We start from the raw sequence: 20,668 nt of genomic DNA on the forward strand, positions 1-20,668 counted from the left end.
AGTTGCGGTATTCAATCAATATATTTCAGACATTAATTATTCCTTCCATACACCCACCATTCCGTACTCCGTACTCCGTACTGCGCAGGAGGTTCCGGCGAACCTTGGCTGAGGACGCCTGAGGGCCACTTGTTTCTCACAGACAGTCCTCGTCGCGAAACAAAAGCAAAAATTATAGGCTCCTTCGGTCCCATACTTCGTAGTCACACTACTGTGTGTAAACCCCTGCGGCTCGACAAGAGCCGCCCGTGTCGAACGCTGCTCGAAACTTACTGCAGGTAAAGCTGGCCGGCAGCTTAGGCGTTAATCATAGATCCAGATGCTTGCTCCGACTCGTAATCAACATCAGGTAGGTATGCTACATCAGGGACTGCTGAGACAAACCTTCACCAAGCCCGAAAAAGAAAAAGAAAATGGGGCCAGCCTCGGATTGATGATGAGTGAGTGGCATTTGATAGCTCACGGCAGCCCGGACGGTTGCCTCCGCTCCCCACAGACGCCGCAGACGCCGCAGTCCCCGGCGTTCCGGTACTTCGACCCTTTGCACGTTTTGCTCTGACATGCCCAGGAGTCCAACGTGCCCTCCGGTCTCAGTGTGTTGGCGCACATGGCGCAGATGGTCGAGCCCGGCTCGTTGATAAACGTACACACCGAGCAGGCGATCGAAGCCTGGGCGGGCTCGGCTCCATTGCGTGGTTCCGGCTGTGGCTTCGAAGAATCGGTCTCGGCAGGTGCTTCTATCTTGTTGTTTGATGCCCTCGTCGTCGAGGGATTCTTTTGACGCGCGGATGGCGGGTTTGGTGGTTTTGATGCCGGTTTAGATGTTTGTTTCCTCATCCCATAGCTCTGCAGCTCCCGCAGCTCATCCTGAGCATCCCGGTCATCAGGGTTCTCGTCCTCGCAAACCCTGACCATCCCACGGCCCTTTGCGTCGAGGAGCTTCTTTCCGTCGATATCGACAGCGTCGGGCCCGGAGATATCCTCGTCTTCGTAATCGTCGCCGCTCTCGGTCTCGGACCCTGTCTCAACCTCCTCTTTCTCCTCCTTCTCCTCCTCCTTTGCCTTCGACTCCTCCCTTTTCTGTTGCTCAAAACGAGCCAGCGCGGCCGCAGCCCTGAGCTCCCTCCCCCTGGCGCTTCCTGCCACTCGTGGTTTGGCCGCTACCTTCTTGCCTTCCAGCCTTTGCTTCATCTGGGGGTCCTCGCCCAGCGTGACGCCATGTGCCCCAAACTTGTTGAGGATCCGGCGTTCCTTCTGCTCCTTGTATGTGAGCGACTTTTTGGCCTTGCGTTTCCTGCCCCGTGACCGGTACGTCCCGCCGCATAGATGCTCCGGGAGCGGCTCGCCGGGCTCGACCACGTTCTTCTCAAACTCTCCGGTAGACAGAAGCGCCCCCCTTCCCCAGAGGCCCTCGCCGGTAAAGCCACGGGACCACAGGCCCCTCATCTGCTCTGCATACTGGTTTCTCACGGCCCAAAAGGCTCGCGAGTGGTTCATTTGTTTGCAATGTGCTAGCCTGGTACGCAAGATTGTTAGCATCATCCACAAAGCCATTCCGTCCAGACTTTGGCAAGTGACAGACTCATGCATCATGACCATCTGCACATAGTTGAACGGCAGCCAATGGCCCGAGCGGGCCTTGAGAACCAGCTGGATGACCTCGCCGGCGTTGAAATTGCGGCCGACGAACTCGGGGTTCGGCTCGTACTCCTCCAGCGACATGACCGAGAGATGGTGCTCTCGCATGATGGGCACTGCAGCCGGGTCAGCGATCGAAGCACAACAGGACCGGGACCTAGGAACGAGATAGGGGCTGCACGTACCGCATTGCGCGGCAACCCTCTCTAGAAAGTCCTGTGCGATCTTCTCGTCCGGTCCCTTGAGCGGCTTGATGAAGACGATGCGGTCGTTGGGGTGCGACCGCTTCGCATTCAGCCGTTGTATTCCCAGGGGCATCGTCCTTCGTTGGCACGGCGATGGCGACGCGGAAAAAAAGCGAGTTTCCCAGGTCATTCATATATAGTAGGCGCGCGGGATAGAGATACACGATGAAGCGACAGAGAAGGCAGGCTCAAGGGGAAGTCGCGTAAAGAGGTGACGCCTAGTCACGTGATACCCTTTAGAGCCAACAAAAGAGAAGGAAGCGAGGGGAGTTGGGCGACTTTCTTGTGCATTGTGGGAATCAAAACAGAAAAGAAAAAAAAGTCAAAGGGGAAAAAAAAAATTAAAAGCCCTTGGAAATACACAAAAAGCTCACCGACTAGCCCTCTTCACCGGTTGAAGAGAGGTAGCCGGCTACGAAACCCTCGCGAGGGTTTACTCCGATCGAATTGTCGTCGGGGTTGGCGCAGACTCTGAGGGTGCCGGTGTTGGCCGGTGCACCCTTCTTGAAAAGCCCCCGGGCTTTTTGCGTTGCGCGGCTCGAACCCTCAGCCTCCCAAGGGGAGGGTGAGGTTGGGAGCGAGCGCAGCCCGGGGGCAGAGGACCACCGCCAGTGACTGTTGAGCCACTGCCGCTGGGCGGTGGTCCTCGTTGAGAACTGGAGAAGCAGACCTTCTACATATACCGCTGAGGTAGCGACCTAGGTGGTAGATAGGTAGCTACGGGAAACCTGAGCACGGGGACGCCCGCCCTGGGTTTGTTATGTTTTTCATCCGATCTGGGCCCAACTCCTCCAGGAAATCACTCCAAGCCTGCGGGCGGCCAACCAATCTACGCTGAGACTATACCAAGGTCTGTCGCCATGAACCAACCGTGAAGAAAATGAAAAAAATAAAAATAAAAATAAAAAAAACCTGCCCGGGTTCCGTTCCCGCTTCTCACCTCCTCCGCGCGGCACCACCGCCACCAGCCCCAGGCCCCGAATCGCCCCTGTCGGCGAGCGACACGACCTCGCCGATGCCCGCCTCCTCCTGTTCCTCCTCGAGCTTCGTGATCTCCTCGCGGCAGTCCCACCATTTCTCCTCGCTCAGCTCGAACGCCTTGGCCTTGATCTCCTTGATGGTCAGCGTCTCGGGCTGGATGCCCTTCCAGCGCAGCTTCGTCATGAGGATCTCCTGCCACTCCTTGGACGTGCGCTGGAAGAAGTCGCGCCGGGACTCGAAGGGCTGGAGAAAGGGAAAGGGAAGGGAAAAAAAAAAGTCACCCAAGTTAGCATCAACGGGTAAGCAGAGAGATTTGTGGGGAAGGGGGTCGGGATGTACCCTGGGATGCGGGAGCCCATCGTCCTCCGGAGCAGCCCCGGACTCGGTTTCCTCTTCCTCCTCAGCCGGCGCCGAAACGGCCGAGTCCGCGTTGGAAGCCTCCTCCGATGCCTGCTTCTTCTTCCGCTTGCTCTCCGTGAACAACTTCGGCTTGGGCTCCTCGTTTGCGACCTCGGCCTCGCCTTCTTCTTCCTCGTCCTCGTCCTCGTCGTCCTCGTCGTCGTCATCGTCTTCATCTCCGTCCTCGTCTTCGGATTCCTGATGTCCCACGTTATCAGCACGATTTCTCTTCCCACACACAAAGATAGAGAGAAAGAGAAAAAGAGAGTAGTAGTATCTTGGGGGGGGTCAACACTCACCACCCAGTCCTCCACCGGCCGGTTGAAGATCTCCTTGCACCCGTCCAACTTGCCCAGGTCGATGGCGTACATGTCGTCGAACGTGTACTCGCGATCGCCCTTCTCGAACGTGCCGCCGTAGATGTACAGCACGTCCTCCTGCACGGCGAGCAGCGCGTTGAACCTGGGATGCGGCAGCTCCATCCTCACCGGCATCTCCCTCCTCACCACCCTATTCTTCTTCTCCTCCTCCTCCCTCTCCTGTTCCTTCGACTTGCCCCCCTCTCCCCCTACCGCCCCCTTTTCCCCATCCTCCTCCTCCTCATCATCATCCTCCAGCCCGGCCCCCGCCCGCAACGCGGCCAGCTGCCGGAGCAGCTCCTCCTCGTTCTCCTTGGCGCGGCCCTTCCGGCCTCCGACGGCCCCCTTCTGCTCGCCCCCCTTTCTCCCACCGCCGCCGCCGCCGCCGCCGCCGCCGGGCCCGGCCCTCTTGCGCAGGGTGAGCGGGAAGAAGCGGTTGCGCTCCACGTTCCAGGCGAACAGGCCGTTGAAGAACTCGCTCTCGATGGCCTCCTCGCTCTCCTGCACGTCGTGCACGCCGCCAAACAGGATGCCGCGCCCGCGGTGGTAGGCCATGGTGGCGCCCGCGCGGGGCGGGTTGGGCGCGTTGGCCGGCTTCTTGCGCCGTTCCCACCGCACCGTCGGCGGCGTCCCCGGCGCCGCGTCCGGCGGCGGCGGCGTGATGCGCAGGAAGAAGCAGTCGGTGTGCACGAGCGGCTTGAGCACGTTGCGCTGGGCCCCCTGCTTCTGCTTCTGCTTCTGCTGCTGCTGCTGCTGCTGCTGCTGCTGCTGCTGCTTGTTGCCGCCGTGGCCGCCGCCCGCCGCGGCGGTGCCCTTGACGCGCGAGTAGCCGCCGTACAGGACCGCCCCCTGCTCGTGCGGCAGCAGCGTGAAGGACGAGCGGGCCTCGGGCTTGAGCTGGGCCGGCGGCAGGGCCGGGCTGTGCCAGACAAAGGTGGTCGTGTCGTAGAGCCAGAGGTCGGCCAGGTACTTGGTCTGGTTGGCCGTGTCCTGGAAGCCGCCGAAGAGGATGATGTAGTTCTTGAAGTAGGTCATGCGGTGGCCCGACCGGGCCGGCGGCGTCTTGCCCTTGGGCTCCAGCCGCGTCCACTCGCGCGTGGTCGGGTCCAGCTTCCAGAAGTCGTTGTAGTGGTAGAAGGTGCCCTGCTTGGGCGAGCTGAACTCGCCGCCGAACAGGTACACGGCATTGCTCTGGTTGCCCCCGCGGGTCCACGCGTGGCCGCTCCGGGGAAGCGGCGCGTTGGGCGAGGTGACGCAGCGCCACTCGTCGCGGTCGATGTAGTAGATCATCAGGTCGTTGAAGAAGGTGGCGAGCGAGCCGTTGAAGTACTCGCCGCCAAAGAGCAGCAGCTGGTTGCTGTTGGACGGGTTCGCCAGCAACGTCGCCGCCGACCGGGCGCGCGGCGGCCCGTCCGCCACCGTCTCCGTCACCTTGAGAAACTTCTCCTGCTCCTTCTTGTACTCCTCCAGCACCGCATCCAGGTCGACGTCCTCGCCGTCGCTGCCCTCCATCTTGGACGCCTTCATCTTGGCCTTCTTCTCCGCCTTCTTCTCCGCCTTCAGCTTCTTCTCGGCCAGCTTGGCCTTTTTCGACTCGCTTTTCCCTTTTTTATCCTTTGCCATGTTGTGTGTGTTGGCTTTTTGCCCCTTGGGAGTCAAGATACCGGGCTGCGGTTCGGCCACTTCCTGAAGGTTGCAGAAAACTTGAGTGCGGAGAATGTACCAACTAACTGTACGGATTACAGTACCCTCGGTGTGCTGTGCTGCGAGTGGAAAATGCTTGGATCCACCGCACTTCAACTCTCGCATTCTCAAACTGCAGCCCTCGCCCTATATCCATAACTCGAGGCTGCTCAGGCCACTTGCATCTCTAAAGACTACGTATTTTTATACACACCCCATCGTCGGGCTCTTGAACCCTCCACCGATGTTACAATCGAGTAAGCAGCCCGATCAAGGCCGTCTCACAAGGCCTACCGTTAGTGGCCCCTTAATAGACGTTGGTATGTGCTATAGCAACTCAGATTTGTAGGATGGCTGGCGAGGCTGGCCGCCTTTTTTTTAGTTAGAACCCCCCACCCCCAACAATTCTAGCTACGACGAATATCATTTTACGACCGGTATCCGTTCTCCTTCAGCCAAGCGGTCACATCCGCCCGGTCACGCTCGATCCACGAGATCTTGGACCGGATGGCATCCAGACTCTGGGCCAGAGACTGATCGAAGCCGTTGGTGTTCTTGCCCTCAAAGAACTTCTCCACCCGCTCGAGCTGCTCCTTCTTGGTGAAGCTCGACGTGAAGATGGTGACCATGGTGCCCAGCATCGACAATGCTGGCGGCAGTTTCTTGATGAGCTCGTTCCAGTTCTCCGTCATCCAGGTGAACAGCGCCTCGATTCCCTCCGGATGGCTGCGGAGACCGCTAGCCGGCATATAGATGTCCTGGTCCTTGACCTCGCCGCTGAACAGGAGGTCGAGGGTGCGCTTGATCAGCTCGGGGCTCTTGGCCCGGCCGAGGCAGCGCAGCGCAGTGTTGCGCTCGTCGCTGTTGGTCGAGGTGCGGTAGAAGTTGATGACCGCATCGTACTGGTCCAAAAGTTAGCATGTCAAGAGCGTTACGTCACCGGCACAATGTCAGCACAGCCCCGGAACATACCTCCTCCGTGCCTCCGTACTTCAGAGCCATGCTGAAGACGCTGCCCCTGATGTTGGGGTGGATCGCTGTCCGGTCGCCAGCCATGAACTTCTTGAACATGTCCTTGGCGGCCTTGATGATAGTCTCGTCTCCGCTGAGGCCGGCTGTGCCAAACATCATACCCTTGAACTGCTGCAGGATATGGCCGTCTCTCTCGGAGAATTGCCAGCCCAGCTCGTGCGCCTTGGGGCTCGCGAGGTCCCGCAGGAACGCGTCCAGGGCATCGCGGTCCGCCTGGTCCTCAAAGATCCAGGCACTCTGAACCGAGGAGACGCGGGCGATGATCTCGTTCCAGACGACGAACTCGGGCTCCGAGTTGAAGCCCTTGAGAAGGCTCAGGACGCCCGAGGTGCGCTGGTAGCCAGAGGTGGCGAGTGCGCCAGCATCAGCGATCATGCCAGCTCTATCCTCAACACTGAGCAGTCCCTGCTTCGCGGCATCGCCCAGCTTCTTGAGCCGTTCCGGCGAGTAGGCAGTGCGGTACAGACCGGTGTGGTTCGCGTTGAGCTTGAAGAAGTCGGTGCTCGGCACCGTGAAGGTATCCTCCCGTTTGGTCAGAGTTTGCGACTCGTCGACGCCATCCTTGGTGCGCAACCCAAGGAAGACAGGGTAGATGACCTGGTCCTCCTCAGGCTTGGTGTCGCCGGTGCGGAGGAACCGGTTCTGCTTCAGGTGAATGGTCTTGTCGTCCTTCTCCGTCACCGTCACCACGGGGAAACCGATGTTCTTGGTCCAGACCTGCATCACCTCCTCCACCTTCTTGCCGCTGGCTTCGGCAAGAGACGCCCACAGATCCCCGGTCTGGGTGTTGCCGTACGCGTGCTTCTTGAGGTACCGCCTGACGCCCTCCAGAAACGTGTCCTCGCCGAGGTAGGTGGAGATCATGCGCAGGACGCAGGAACCCTTGGAGTACGAGATGGCATCGAAGATCTGGTTGATCTCGTCGGCCCTCTTGACAGGAACCTCGATCGGGTGGCTGCTCCGGAGCGAATCCAGGGAGAGGGCACGCTGGAGGTTGTCGACCACGTACGACTCCCAAACCTTCCACTCCGGGTAGAAGATGTTGCACGAGTACCACGAGGCCCAGGTGGCGAACCCTTCGTTAAGCCACAGGCCGTCCCACCAGTCCATCGTGACCAGGTTGCCGAACCACTGGTGCGCCAGCTCGTGCTGCACCACTTCGGCTACCCGCTCCTTCGTCGCCGCACCGCTGGCCTTCTCATCCAGCAGCAAGTCTACCACACGGTAGGTGACGAGGCCCCAGTTCTCCATCGCGCCCTGGGCGAAATCGGGTATGGCAATCTGGTCCATCTTGGGAAGCGGGAACTCGATACCGAAGACCTTCTCATAGAACGCGAGCGTCTTTGCGGCCAGGTTCAGCGAGAACCGGCCGTGCTCAATGTCTTGGCCGGGCGGGGCGTAAACGCGGACCGGTACCCGGAACTCGTTGGTCTCGATGTAGTTCAGCTCGCCGACGACGAAAGCCACCAGATATGTGGACATGAGTGGAGACTTGTTGAAGGTGACCGCCTTCTTGATGCCACCCGTCTGCTCCGACTTGACCTCCCTCTCATACGCGACGTCCATGTTGCTCAGGCAAGTCAACTTCTTGTCGGCAACGAGAGTGACGGTGAACTCGGCCTTCAGAGAGGGCTCGTCGAAGCAGGGGAACGATCGGCGGGCGTCGGTAGGCTCCATCTGAGTGACGGCCATGATGCCCTCGCTGCCGTCGGGGTTCTTGTAGGTCGAGCGGTAGAAACCGGCCATCTTGTCGTTGAGCTGGCCGGTGAACTTGATCTCGAGCTGCGCCTTGCTTCCCTTGGTGACGGCATTGCCGAACTCAAAGGTGCTGACCTGGGTGTCTTCATTGTACGACACGGTAGGGGACGAGCTGTGCACCGAGTAAGCAGGCGTGGAGGAGGAAGGAGGACGGGACGGCGGGAGGACGCGACCGACCTGACTGTCTGCCCGCCCGAGGTGATCTTTGCGTCGTGGATGTCGAGCTCGAGTGTGTGCAGCGAGATGGACTTGGAGTCCTCGACGACGTCGAGGTCGATGACGACGGTGCCGTCAAAGGTCAGCTTCTTGAAATCGGGCTCCAACGTGATATTGTAGTGCCGGGGGATGACGTTGGCGGGGAGCAGTTCCCTGGCCTGCACGTTCACCCCACCTGCCATTTCGGCCGCAGCGTGTGTTCGGCACATGTTGTGGCGGCGGTAAGAGCAGTAACGGACAGGCAGGCTACGGAGACGGAGCGTTTGGGGTTGAGAGAGCGGTCGATGACGGTTTAAGGGACTGGCTGTTGCTGAGGATGAGGGTAGGCGACTCAAGACGGAGTAACTGCGGGGTGACGATCGATTAGCTCCCCGCCCCTCGTAGGTGCGGGTCCTTGCGTATGCGAGGACGTACCGTGATGTAGAACTTCTTGACGCCTGACGGGCGCGGAACTGCAGTAATGCTCCTGCTCGCGCAACTGGTCTCTGCTGCACTCCACGACATAAAGGACGCGAAGGAAGGGATGAGCGAAACATTATGGATGAAGGAGTGATGGACTTATAAAGGAGCGACGGTAACTCAGATGTACAGTGGACCCTATCGTACACTACGTACAGCTCTCGTCAGACTGAAGCATTTTTTAGCATGCGAATTGGAAACTCGAATGGCTTGCCTTGAGACCCTGCGCCGACGAATGCCGCACAGGCCCCTGTCTTTGCTTCGGGTGGCCGGCTCGGGCTTACTGCTTTTGGCAGGCGGTCAGGACGATGGAGAACCACTTAACGAAAACCAAATAAGGAACTACATAGTATGGAGAATGAGAAGTATCGATGACCAAGTTGTATGTTTGTACCCCCTGGGCCTCGTGTGTTTGGGCCAGGAACCAGATCGCTTCCGGAAGCTGGTTTGAGTCCTGTGGACATTGTGTTACCGCGGCAGAACCACCCATGTATCATTACGCACATTCATTACGTTCTCACACCTTGGCGACCGGTAGCCAACGGTTCCCAACATTGCACGAAACGCTGACATTGGTGTTGTACATACTGTATTTATTTGCCTTAGCTGGGTAGCTAGTCGTCCAAGAAAGGCCATAGTCGAGACAATTGAAACGGCATACTGCCCGTGAACTGGGAAGGGAGCACCATTCTTCGTCGCTGGCCTGGACAAGCTCGGGCTGCAGAAGGACAATTAGGAACTAAAGCTTAAAATAAAGCTCCACGGACGAGGGACGGGAGCCTGTATTTTGTTGAAACTCGACCTGGTCGTCAAAAACACCCGAAGAGAAGACGCTTTCAACGCAACTAAGTGTCAACCAAGTTGGTCGCAGAACCATCTGGTGCTCTCTGTGGGGACAGATCCAAGCTTGAGACCCACTTTTGGAACCCGCAGCGGGGTAGTGTTGTGTAATGAGGTAGTAAGGCAGACCAGACATGGAGGGGTTTGTTGAGGAGGGGCAGGTTGGGTTGACAACCGAAGGTAGGTAACATGGAAGGTAGCCAAGTGTACGCCGGCTTTCACGCATTGCAAGCTCGCAATTCTGGATCAAAGGAGTTACCATCTAAAGGTATCATGGTATACCTGTGTACGGAGTGTTAAGACAGTCGTCGCCAGGAGAGGGGAGCTTTCGCGAGAAGGTCGGTCCGACTTTCTTACCTGTAGCTGGCCCGCCTTTGCTTCCAGGTTAGGTAGGGAGAGCTCCGACAACGGATTTACAAGCGGCCACTGACCCCCGCACTCACCAGAATTGGCTGGGCAAGACTGAGTTCCAGGTTTCAATGTCTTGCAGGTCCCCAACAGAAGAGGCCGTCGTTTCGGGCTGCATGCCAATCGTATCGGGACGGGAAGTTAGGGCAGGGATGGAGACAGGAGCATTTAATCGGTTCTCATCACCAAGCTGTTAAGGAAATTATAGTAGAAAGCCTGCGCGTCCTAACAACCACTTAACAATCTTGTCGCCCCCTTGTAGCGCCTTATCACCCCACCAACACAAATCCTGCCCCTCCCCGGGCCTGAGGTCAACCTACGCTCATCAAGCTTCTCCGAGCACCGATCGACTTCCTACCTAACCTCTCCTTTTTTTCTCTCAGCAACTCATCATCCCACCACACCGAGAGAACTGCCAACCAAGCTCAACCTAAGGTATGCATACAATGTTTGGATTTCGTTGCTCGTCCCTTCCCATCTCCTCTTCCCCTCTCCTCCTCTTGGATACGAATCCTTTTCTTCGCGAGATCGCGCGGCCCCGGCCTGACGTTTTCGGGCGTTGACGAGGCTTGCGGGAATTCCCGTCAACATGGCAATTGAGCAAAATTGCCCGCGAAAACGGGCAAACCTTGGTCTGCCGTCAGCACTTGGCTTTCGCCGGCCGACGCTGTCATCCTTCCCCCCACCTTCGACTCACCCTCGATTCTTCCACCTTTTGCCAGTCGATCAGCCCACATACATAACACACCACTTCCGGACTGCCTCAGCTGACACGCTTTCCAATACCAGTCAAGATGCCCATCTCTAAGATCCACGCCCGCTATGTCTACGACTCTCGCGGTAACCCCACCGTCGAGGTCGATGTCGTGACGGAGCTCGGTCTCCACCGCGCCATTGTCCCCTCGGGTGCTTCTACCGGTGCGTTACACACGTCCCTTCGCTCATTTTCATGACAAAGGGTCTGGCTGACGGTTCCCCGTGTGACACAGGCCAGCACGAGGCTTGCGAGCTCCGCGATGGCGACAAGTCCAAGTGGGGTGGCAAGGGCGTCCTCCAGGCCGTCAAGAATGTCAACGAGGTCATTGGCCCCGCCATCATCAAGGAGAACATCGACGTTAAGGACCAGTCCAAGGTCGATAAGTTCCTCATTGACCTCGACGGCACCCCCAACAAGACCAAGCTCGGTGCCAACGCCATCCTCGGTGTGAGCTTGGCCATTGCAAAGGCCGGCGCTGCCGAGAAGGGCGTGCCTCTTTATGCTCACATCTCGGACCTTGCCGGCACCAAGAAGCCCTATGTCCTTCCTGTTCCTTTCATGAACGTCCTGAACGGAGGGTGAGTTTTGAGCAACCACTTGGCAGACTCGTGCCGCGACGCGCCTGCTGATCAGTTTGGACAGCTCCCACGCCGGCGGTCGCCTGGCTTTCCAGGAGTTCATGATCGTTCCCTCGTCGGCGCCCTCGTTCTCCGAGGCCATGCGCCAGGGTGCTGAGGTCTACCAGAAGCTCAAGAGCCTGGCCAAGAAGAAGTATGGCCAGTCGGCCGGCAACGTCGGTGATGAGGGTGGTGTCGCCCCCGATATTCAGACCCCCAAGGAGGCTCTTGACCTGATCTCGGAGGCCATTAAGGAGGCTGGCTACGAAGGCCAGGTGAAGATCGCCATGGACGTTGCCTCGAGCGAGTTCTACAAGCCGGACGTCAAGAAGTACGACCTGGACTTCAAGAACCCCGACAGCGACCCGAGCAAGTGGCTCACGTACGAGGAGCTCGCCAACCTGTACAGCGAGCTCTGCAAGACCTACCCGATCGTCAGCATCGAGGATCCCTTCGCCGAGGACGACTGGGAGGCCTGGAGCTACTTCTACAAGTCCCAGGACATCCAAATTGTCGGTGATGACCTGACTGTCACCAACCCTAAGCGCATCAAGCAGGCCATCGAGCTCAAGGCGGCCAACGCCCTGCTGCTCAAGGTCAACCAGATCGGCACCCTCACCGAGTCGATCCAGGCTGCCAAGGATTCGTATGCTGACGGCTGGGGCGTCATGGTGTCCCACCGCTCCGGTGAGACCGAGGACGTCACCATCGCGGATATTGTCGTCGGTCTCCGCGCTGGTGAGATCAAGACCGGTGCCCCGTGCCGGTCCGAGCGTCTTGCCAAGCTCAACCAGATCCTCCGCATTGAGGAGGAGCTCGGCGACAACGCCATTTACGCCGGCGAGAACTTCCGCAAGGCGGTTCAGCTCTAAAGTGGGAAAGCCAAATGGCAGATTTGGCGGTTGGCTGGCAAAAGCGTTACCACTGATGAAACTGACCTTCACGTACGATTCATGAAAATGGAGGCTATGATGATGTAGAAAGAATGAAGAAAATACCAAGCCAATCTTGTCTACGTGCCAGTCGTCATGTCCGTATCAAGGATACCTCGGGTGAATTTATGCAGGGCCGGAGGTCCGGCAGAGGATGGTGGGTGGGGAGAACCGAAGGTTCGAACCGAACTACAAGTGACTCAACTCGCGCAACGCACGAGTCTCTTCAATGGAAATTGAGGCTCTCATGGCGCTCACTTGTACGCAGGACACTTACTTGAGTAAGCTTTGAGAGGGTTAACTTATCGTCTTTTTGCCAGATGGCGGGCAGCTGTAGATGGTTGCTACGGCGACGAGATAAATATTTGGTTCAGCCAGCCAACAGAAACAGGAAAGTGGGTGTCTGATTCGTCGCGACCCGCGACCCCTCAAAATTACCCAACCCGCAGCGCGTCCACTTTTCTCTGAGACATCCCCGTTTTCCCGAGTCAGGTAGGTTCAACGATCCAAGAACGACACTCATTTCTCTTCGCCCCTCTTTTGGACCTGTTTACCTTGCTGCCTTGCGCATTTCGACTCCTTGTCCAAGTCCAAAACCAAGTTTTCAAAAAAGCGACCGGGACCCCGCGTTGTCTCTGCCGTCGCAGGACGGCCGCTACCTCCAAGATGGCGCCCAACGACCCCGTCAACTTTGACATAATTGAAGAGCACAAAGAAAACATCCAGGCGCTCCCGAGCGGCCGGTCAGCCAAGAAGCTTGCTGAGCTGTTTTCCCGGTCGCCGCTTCAACCCCAGTCGACGCCGTCGCCGTTAGATACCAAGGATGTTAATGACCGCATCCGTGCCGAGTTTGAGGAGGAGCTTGCCGCCATCTCCGAGTCGGACGATCCTCTCGATATCTACGACCGCTACGTCCGTTGGACCTTCGACGCGTACCCCTCAGCCCAGGCCACCCCGCAGTCCCAGCTGCACACTCTTCTCGAGCGCGCAACCAAGGCGTTTGTGGGCTCGGCTCAATACAAGAACGACCCGCGATATCTCAAGTTGTGGCTACACTACATCAATCTCTTCTCCGACGCGCCGCGCGAGGTTTTCGTCTTCCTCTCGAGACACTCGATCGGCGAAGGACTTGCCCTTTTCTACGAAGAATACGCTGCCTGGCTCGAGGGCGCCGGCAGATGGGCACAGGCAGAGGAGGTCTACAAGCTGGGCATAGAGCGCGAGGCTCGGCCTGCAGCACGGCTGTTGCGCAAGTTTGGCGAGTTCGAGAAGCGGAGGGCGCAACGGGCAGAGGCCAACGACGGCCCGTCCTCCCCAGCCCTGCCGGTAGCTCGACCGGCACTTGCGGCCAAGGTCGACCCCTTTTCTGCCGCCACCGCCGCACCCCGTGACCCCCAGGCCCCCAGGCAACCGGCGGGGCTCGGCGGCCCGTCGTCTAAACCGGCGCGGTCGAAGATGACCATCTTTTCCGATGCCGATGCCGAGCCGAAAGCCTCAGCGCTGTCGTCACGCGGCGCCGGATCCAAGGGGTGGGATAGTATTGGATCTCTTGCTGACCGCAAGAAGGAGAACACGATGGAGCCCAGGCCTTGGGCCGGTGAGACACTGAAGGCGGGTGGCAAGAAGAGCAGCACAAAGATGGCTGTTTTCAGGGATCCGGTAAGCCACATTCCTGTCGTTTTCCCGGTCACAACAAGATGTTGATCAATATAGGACTAATGTATGGGTGCTCTGGCCTGTCATGTACTCAGTCGCTCTCCAAGCAGCTTGCGCAATCACATATCCCAATCCATTATCACGAGGTTCAAGTTACAGTGAATCCCACAACCGGCAAGCGAGAACGTGTGTTTGTTGATTTGCGAGCCGTGTATCCAACTCCCGACGAGCCGGGTACTGAACTTAGTTTTGAGGAGGTGTGGGCTGCGAATCGTGGTTGGCTCGGCCACGAATGGGAAGACGAGGAGCCCCCTCGCGTTTCGGACGAGAACTCGGCAGCGGCCGTGAGTGCCTTAGCAGACAGCGTCTCACAGAAACTGGCAGTGCATCATGACGTTCTCCGACTCGATGAGAATGGCGCCCCTATCTACCCAAAGGAGTCGAAGCCGAGGAAGAAGAAGGTGATCGAGGTGAACGAGACGCAAATCAGTACGTTGAACCCTGGTGGGAGCTTACAAGCGGTTCCACTTCTCTAACCTTTTGCTGTAGTCAAAGCGAAGCTGGATTCGCCTTCTGGGCCAAAGATCAGGAAGAAGAGACGGTCCACGGCTGAACCAACAATGACGCTGCATACCAAGGCAGCAACTGATGACATCTATGATATCTTCAACGCTCCAATCAAGCCGGCTGTTCAAGGACTGGGACCCAGCGATGAAGAGCGTGGCTTTGAGTCCGATGATTACACCAGCGGTGCCGAGAGCACAGTTACCACAACCAATGTCCCAACGAGCGAAGCGGATGATGTGGAAGACGAGGCGGGGGATGGTATTGATGACGAGAACTCGGACGGAAAGAGCGTCGCCAGCGACTGGTCTGACTTCTCGATGCACAAACACATCCCCGACATCCAGGGAGATGCTGAGGAACGAGATGAGACCCTGACCTCGGATCTGACCCACGGGCAGCAAGATGAAGGAAACGACAACGAGGGCATAGAACCTCCTAGAACGAGAACCATGTTCGTGCCGATACCTCCTGAAGACTATGTGCCCACACGGCGGCCGTACAGGGATCCCGCCGAGGTGGCTAACAATCGCCTCCCGTTCATGACCCCGATTACGGAGAGGACCGAAACCTCCCTGGACATGACATCCGATCATAGCAGATATGGCAAAACGCCGTCTAGGAGACGAGGCGAAGAGATGATAGACGAGGACGAGGAAGAGAATGAGGTTGAGGATGAAGACGCGGACGGGAACTTCGATCTGGAGCCGCTCAGCAGCCCGCTGCGAGAGGTTGTGGAAAACGAAAGCCCCAAGGATAAAGTTCCCCAGCCCTTTCTCCCAAAAGCAAAGCCAGCACCAGCGGGGAAATCATTTGCCCCCAAAGCGCTAGCTCCCAAGGGTCCTATCATCAAGGAGACTCAGTGCAACCCCGTCGATGAGAGCATCCGGGCCGAGATTCTAGCAAACATCCACCCTCCCCTCAGCTCTTACAGCGGCTTCTACGACCACCGAGATGAGAGATGTGAGCGAGGGGCTGAAATTCGCAAGTTTGCCAAGGCCGCCGGCAAGGGGAACAGGAACAGCACCGACAAGACGGGCAACTTGGGTACTGCCGTCGTCCTCGAGTTCCCCGAGGTCAAGTCCCAGTACACAATCAGGAGGGAGCTCGGCGCGGGCGCGTTCGCCCCCGTGTATCTCGTCGAGAACTCTTACCCGGATAGCAGCTCCCTCGACGGTGCAGACGATGGGGACGAGAATCGGCCCGTTGCGATGATGGGCCGTGGCGCCTTTGCCAGCACACACAACCGCCGCCACGAACGGGAAGCACTCAAGATGGAAGACCCGCCGACACCGTGGGAGTTCTACATGATGCGGCTCGCTCACTCCCGCCTGGGGCCCCAACACCGCGCAACTGCCTCTCTGTCTCCGGCCCTCGAGATTCACCTATATCAAGACGAGGGATTCCTCTTCCTGCCCTACTACCCGCACGGCACCCTCCTCGACGTGGTCAACCTCTTCCGCGGCGAAGCGTCGGGCGTCATGGACGAGCAGCTCGCCATGTTCTTCTCGATCGAGCTCCTTCGCACCGTCGAGGCGCTGCACTCGAAACAGATCATGCACGGCGACATCAAGGCCGATAACTGCCTGCTGCGTCTCGACCACCTGACCGGTGGCGGCAGCCACTCCCACGATCAGCAAGCGCAGCAGCAGCAGCTCTCTTCGCAATGGCACCGCTCGGGCGCCGGCGGCTGGGCGTCGCGGGGCATCACGCTCATCGACTTTGGCCGGGGCATCGACATGCGCGCGTTCGCGCCCGACGTGCGCTTTGTGGCGGACTGGAAGACGACGGCACAGGACTGCGCCGAGATGCGCGAGGGCCGGACCTGGACGTGGCAGATCGACTACCACGGCCTCGCGGGGACGCTGCACGTGCTGCTGTTCGGCAAGTACATCGAGACGGTGCGGTGCGACGCCGGCGGGCTGGCGACCTCGGGCGCCGGCGGCAGGCGGTACCGCATCCGCGAGAACCTGAAGCGGTACTGGCAGACCGAGATCTGGGCCGAGTGCTTCGACCTGCTGCTGAACCCGGGCGCCTTCGCCGAGAGGGAGGAAGGGGGCAAGATGCCCGTCCTGAGGGGGATGAGGGCCGTGAGGGAGAAGATGGAGGCCTGGTTGGAGGCCAACTGCGAGAGGGGCATCGGGCTGAAGGGGCTGATGGGCAAGGTGGAGGCTTGGGCTAAGGGGCGGAAGTAGATATACTGGCTTTTTTTTCTTTCTTTCTCCTCTTTCCTTTTTTTCTTTCTCTATGTTTCGTTTGTCATGTCTCCTCTTGTCGACTCCACTTTTACCACTTTTGCTATTCCTTTTTATGATATCCTTTGTAAGGACGTTACGAACATGAGGCGTTTAAGGCGGGATATATAGTTCGGGGTATCATTAACGGTTGGATTGATTTTCTTCCTTGTATCTTTGGGATAATAATACTGGTACATACCGGCTATGCAAGTACCCGGCTTTTTTTTTTCTCCTCTTCCCTATGCGCAATTTGGATTCGGGCAAGCCCTTTCGTTCATTACAAAATATATCCCATCACCAGGAATATTTTGGAAAAAAAAAAAAAAAAAAAAAAAAAAGAACAGGAAAGATAAAAAAGAAGGGAACCCCCCCTCCCCCGGTCTAGTCGCTCTCGGCCCACGAGTCCTCGTCCTTCTTATTACCCTTGCCCTTGCCTTTCGCTTTTGGGCCCTTTTTGGCGCCCTTCTTGGCGTCCTTCTCGGCCTTCTTGTCGACCTGGTCTTGAATCTTCTGCCTCTCGGAGGCTCCCCTCGCCTGGAGCTCCGCCTCCTTGTCCCTGAACTCGGCGCTCTCGACGTCCATGCCGATCAGGCTCTCGAGGAGCTTGATCTCGTCGGCCCAGATCTGCTTGTTCTCCACCGTCTTGCCGTCGGGCCCCTTCTCGTCGATGGGCGTCTCGAGCACCATGGGCAGGCCCTGCAGCAGCTCGTGGTTCATGATGTTGTGGAAGGCGCGCAGGCCGAGGAAGCCGGTGCCGATGTTGGCGTGCAGGTCGCGGTGGGAGCCAAAGGGGGCCTTGCTGTCGTTGAGGTGGACGGCGCGCAGGTAGCGGAGGCCGACGACCGAGTCGAACTCGGCCATGGTGCGGGCGAAGGCCTCCGGGGTGCGCAGGTCGTAGCCGGCGGCGAAGGCGTGGCAGGTGTCGATGCAGACGCCGACGCGCGACTTGTCGTCGACGAGGGCGATGATGTCGCGCAGGTCCTCGAAGCGCGAGCCGACCACGTTGCCGCTGCCGCACATGTTCTCGAGCAGCGTGACGACGGACGAGGTGGCCGCGTGCGCCCGGTTCAGCTGCGCGGCGATGCGGGCGCACGCCGACGCCATGGGCTCCCCCCCGGTCGAGCCCGGGTGGAAGTTGTAGAGGGTGATGCCCAGGGCCTCGCACCGCTGCAGGTCGTCGAGGAAGCTGCCGTACGCCTGGGCCGCCTTGGCCGCGTCGGGCTGCGCGAGGTTGACGAGGTAGGAGCCGTGCGGGAGGATGTGCTTGCCGGCGTCGTAGCCGTGTTCGCCGAGCAGGGCGCGGAATTGGGTCTTGGCCTCGTCGGCCAGGGGCGGGCTCACCCACTTGCGCTGGGACTTGAGGAAGAGCGCGAACGCATTGGCGCCGATGTGAACGGCGTTCTGGATCGAGTTGTGGACGCCCCCGGCCCCGGACACGTGGGCGCCGATGTACATGGCCCGCTTCAGCGACGCGACGGCCGTTCGGGGTGCCAGCGGCATGGTGATGCCCTCGGCCTCCTCCTTGGCGGTGGTGGTGTTGGCGGTTTTGCGTTTTTTGGCCGCCGGCTTCTTTTTTGTTTCGTGGCTCTCGCGGTCGTTTGCGTCCGCGGCCGGGCTGGTGTTTTCGATATCCTTACCGTCGAGATCCGGCTCGGCGGCAGCAGTCTTGCGCTTCGAGGCCTTCGTCTTGTTCACATCGACCTTGGCATCGACGGCGGATGTCGTCGTCGTCGTCGTCGTCGTCGCTGCTGTGCCGTTGACCTCGACCGGAGTCGCGGAAACGACCTCTTGTCCCGCGCGAGTCTCGGACTCGGTCGCTGCAGCCTTTGATTGTGTTGCCGCCTTTCGAATCGACTGTCGGGTCGATGGGCGTCTGGCCATGGCGTCCCCGAAGCAATTGGCCTCGTCGTCGCGGGATGTGAATAGCACGGATCAACCTGATTGATTCGCGCACAATCGCTCTGACCAGACTTCGGCTTCGGAAGGCAAGGCGCGGCGAGACGCGCCGCGAAATCACGTGCAATCCGAGCACATCCAATTTAACGGGCTAGTACTCCGTAAGGTACCTAGCTTTGAAAGAAAGAGTCGCGTTCCTGGTCAGGCTTAACGTTATTGCCGAGCGGCACAGCACAAGTCTGAGACTGCAATTGTGCAGAGGATTTTGCGAGGAGTTGTGCCTGCTAGACGACCAGAGAGGGTGATACGCTCATCTTCCATTACTATTACTTCCTTGAGCTCTGAGATGACCTCCCGACATACGTTTGTTCATCAATGAGAAGTTGGGCAGGCAGCCATATTTCGTAGCGCCTCGGCTGCCTTTCCGAGCGTTGGCGCGGGGCCCCTTCCCCCAAGTGCTCACTGTTTGAGCACCGTTGCATTCGGCCCCATTTGCTTAAACTGGTCATTGCGGCTCTCAGTCAGCGTCAAATGTCGCCCCGTCAGAGTCCGCTTGTATCCAGGGCCCAAAAAAAAACGTATTTTCTGTTTGGCAAAACCAAAGAAAGTAATCGTTCAAGAACCGTACCGCATATGGTGTGTTTCAACCGATGCGGACAGGACTCTGCTACGCTTTCCGTGGCCGTTGTCCAGTCGTATTCGGTAGCGGACCTTCTCGGGGTGTACTCCGTTGCACATAGCGGGTTCTGTTCGCCCTGCCCCCACCCACTCCACTCTGCTGCCCAGCCAGCATTGAGCACAACCGGCCAGTTGGAGCGGCTGGACAACATGCAGTGGATCCTGTGCTATTTTCGTTCCCAAGGGCTCACTCGTCGGACCACTTGTCAATCTGAACAACGTTAACGTTACTAGGTATCTTGGAGCACCAGCTGTTTGTTCTGTGAGCCATTACTGCAATGAAACCATCGCCTCCCCAGCGGAAGTGTCGCCTTAGTGGTTAGCTGATTACCCGGCTATGTTTACAGCGGGTGCAGCTACTTGCAGTGTCCCGGCGAGGCAACAGAAACAGGGCAGAGGGCAGCCGCTCACTTCATCCTGGGCGTGGGGACGGGAACCCGCGGACATCCCAAAGCCCCCATGTTGGTGGTGGCTTTTCCCTGCCCGACTTTTGCTGGAAACTCGGGGTGAGCGAGCCCCGGCCGATCGATTTGCATTCCAGAAAACATCCTCGGGCGGGGACAGACGGGGATCATCCAGCTTTACACTAACCCAATAGTCAGTTAACTATACACCGCCTGTGTACTCGTAATCACCCGCATCAAGGAGCGGAGGTTTTGCCCTGCTGAGATCGCCTGTTCGATGTTGCCGCGCATGCATGGCGATCGGCTGCCCAATCCTCGCCACAAAAGTCCCTTATGCCTTTCCTGCGTTCGTTCGCAAAGATTGTAAATACGCTAGTTATTCCGTAGTGAATTCCGTATTCCGTACACTGCGCAGAGCTTGTCCGGTTCGTGCTTGGTGGCTTACGATCAAAACCCTTGGCGCACCTGAGGCCGTAATGGACTTTCCAAATCAAAAAGCATTGCCCGCTTGGTTGCTGCTGCCGCCGATACCACCTCCATTGTGACCCCTCGCTGCGCCCCCCCCCCAAAAAAAAAAACTTAAACCAGTTTTGTGTTTGTAGTTTAGGGCGGCGTTGCAGATACAAAACGCGCACCTTACCGCCCGGTTTCTGTGGCGCTGCGTGTACCATCTGCCGCTCTGCCGTCGTGCCGTGTTACGGTCGCATTCTCTCTTCGACTGGGAGCGCCAACCGCAGCACCAACAGCCTGCGCGAAACCGCCATCGAGGAGGGGGGCTTCCATCCTGCTGTTTCGCTGTGTGTTCCTGCGCGCTCATCTTCCACCCTCGTAACACCACACACAACTTTATCCGATGGCGAGCTACATCGCCGGCCCATGACGCCCCGCCCCCCCTCCCTCCCTCCCTTT

At 58.5% G+C, this 20,668-nt stretch overlaps 5 protein-coding genes across 5 annotated transcripts; 2 read left to right on the forward strand and 3 right to left on the reverse strand.

Annotated features, from left to right (window-relative positions):
- Window positions 1–246: 246 nt before the first annotated feature.
- P884DRAFT_284210 (WLM domain-containing protein) lies at window positions 247–5,431 on the reverse strand (the record flags this gene model as incomplete). The annotated part of the gene is made up of 7 exons (XM_069443706.1): window positions 247–1,516; window positions 1,583–1,754; window positions 1,824–1,960; window positions 2,824–3,107; window positions 3,204–3,461; window positions 3,557–5,215; window positions 5,354–5,431. 7 exons carry the CDS (start codon window positions 5,429–5,431, stop codon window positions 460–462), a joined length of 3,645 nt encoding a protein of 1,214 aa, XP_069299044.1. The 3' UTR covers window positions 247–459.
- A 302-nt stretch (window positions 5,432–5,733) lies between these two features.
- On the reverse strand, window positions 5,734–8,493 carry P884DRAFT_196705 (peptidase family M1-domain-containing protein; the record flags this gene model as incomplete). Its single annotated transcript, XM_069437997.1, has 3 exons — window positions 5,734–6,207; window positions 6,278–8,207; window positions 8,273–8,493. The coding sequence occupies 3 exons, from the start codon at window positions 8,491–8,493 to the stop codon at window positions 5,734–5,736; spliced, it is 2,625 nt and encodes an 874-aa protein (XP_069299045.1).
- Window positions 8,494–10,812: 2,319 nt separating this feature from the next.
- P884DRAFT_298807 (Enolase, C-terminal TIM barrel domain-containing protein) lies at window positions 10,813–12,264 on the forward strand (the record flags this gene model as incomplete). Its single annotated transcript, XM_069444641.1, has 3 exons — window positions 10,813–10,936; window positions 11,008–11,353; window positions 11,418–12,264. The coding sequence occupies 3 exons, from the start codon at window positions 10,813–10,815 to the stop codon at window positions 12,262–12,264; spliced, it is 1,317 nt and encodes a 438-aa protein (XP_069299046.1).
- Window positions 12,265–12,757: 493 nt separating this feature from the next.
- Window positions 12,758–16,993, forward strand: P884DRAFT_241124 (Mad3/BUB1 homology region 1-domain-containing protein). The gene is made up of 3 exons (XM_069440206.1): window positions 12,758–13,983; window positions 14,076–14,469; window positions 14,530–16,993. The coding sequence occupies exons 1-3, from the start codon at window positions 12,991–12,993 to the stop codon at window positions 16,737–16,739; spliced, it is 3,597 nt and encodes a 1,198-aa protein (XP_069299047.1). The 5' UTR covers window positions 12,758–12,990; the 3' UTR covers window positions 16,740–16,993.
- A 129-nt stretch (window positions 16,994–17,122) lies between these two features.
- P884DRAFT_258197 (xylose isomerase-like protein) lies at window positions 17,123–18,926 on the reverse strand. The gene has a single exon (XM_069441212.1). It carries the CDS (start codon window positions 18,660–18,662, stop codon window positions 17,163–17,165), a length of 1,500 nt encoding a protein of 499 aa, XP_069299048.1. The 5' UTR covers window positions 18,663–18,926; the 3' UTR covers window positions 17,123–17,162.
- Between the last annotated feature and the right edge of the window lie 1,742 nt (window positions 18,927–20,668).

This window comes from Thermothelomyces heterothallicus (genome assembly GCF_042370625.1).
Source record: "Thermothelomyces heterothallicus CBS 202.75 unplaced genomic scaffold P884_scaffold_7, whole genome shotgun sequence".
In the NCBI taxonomy this organism is placed as follows: Eukaryota; Fungi; Ascomycota; class Sordariomycetes; order Sordariales; family Chaetomiaceae; genus Thermothelomyces; species Thermothelomyces heterothallicus.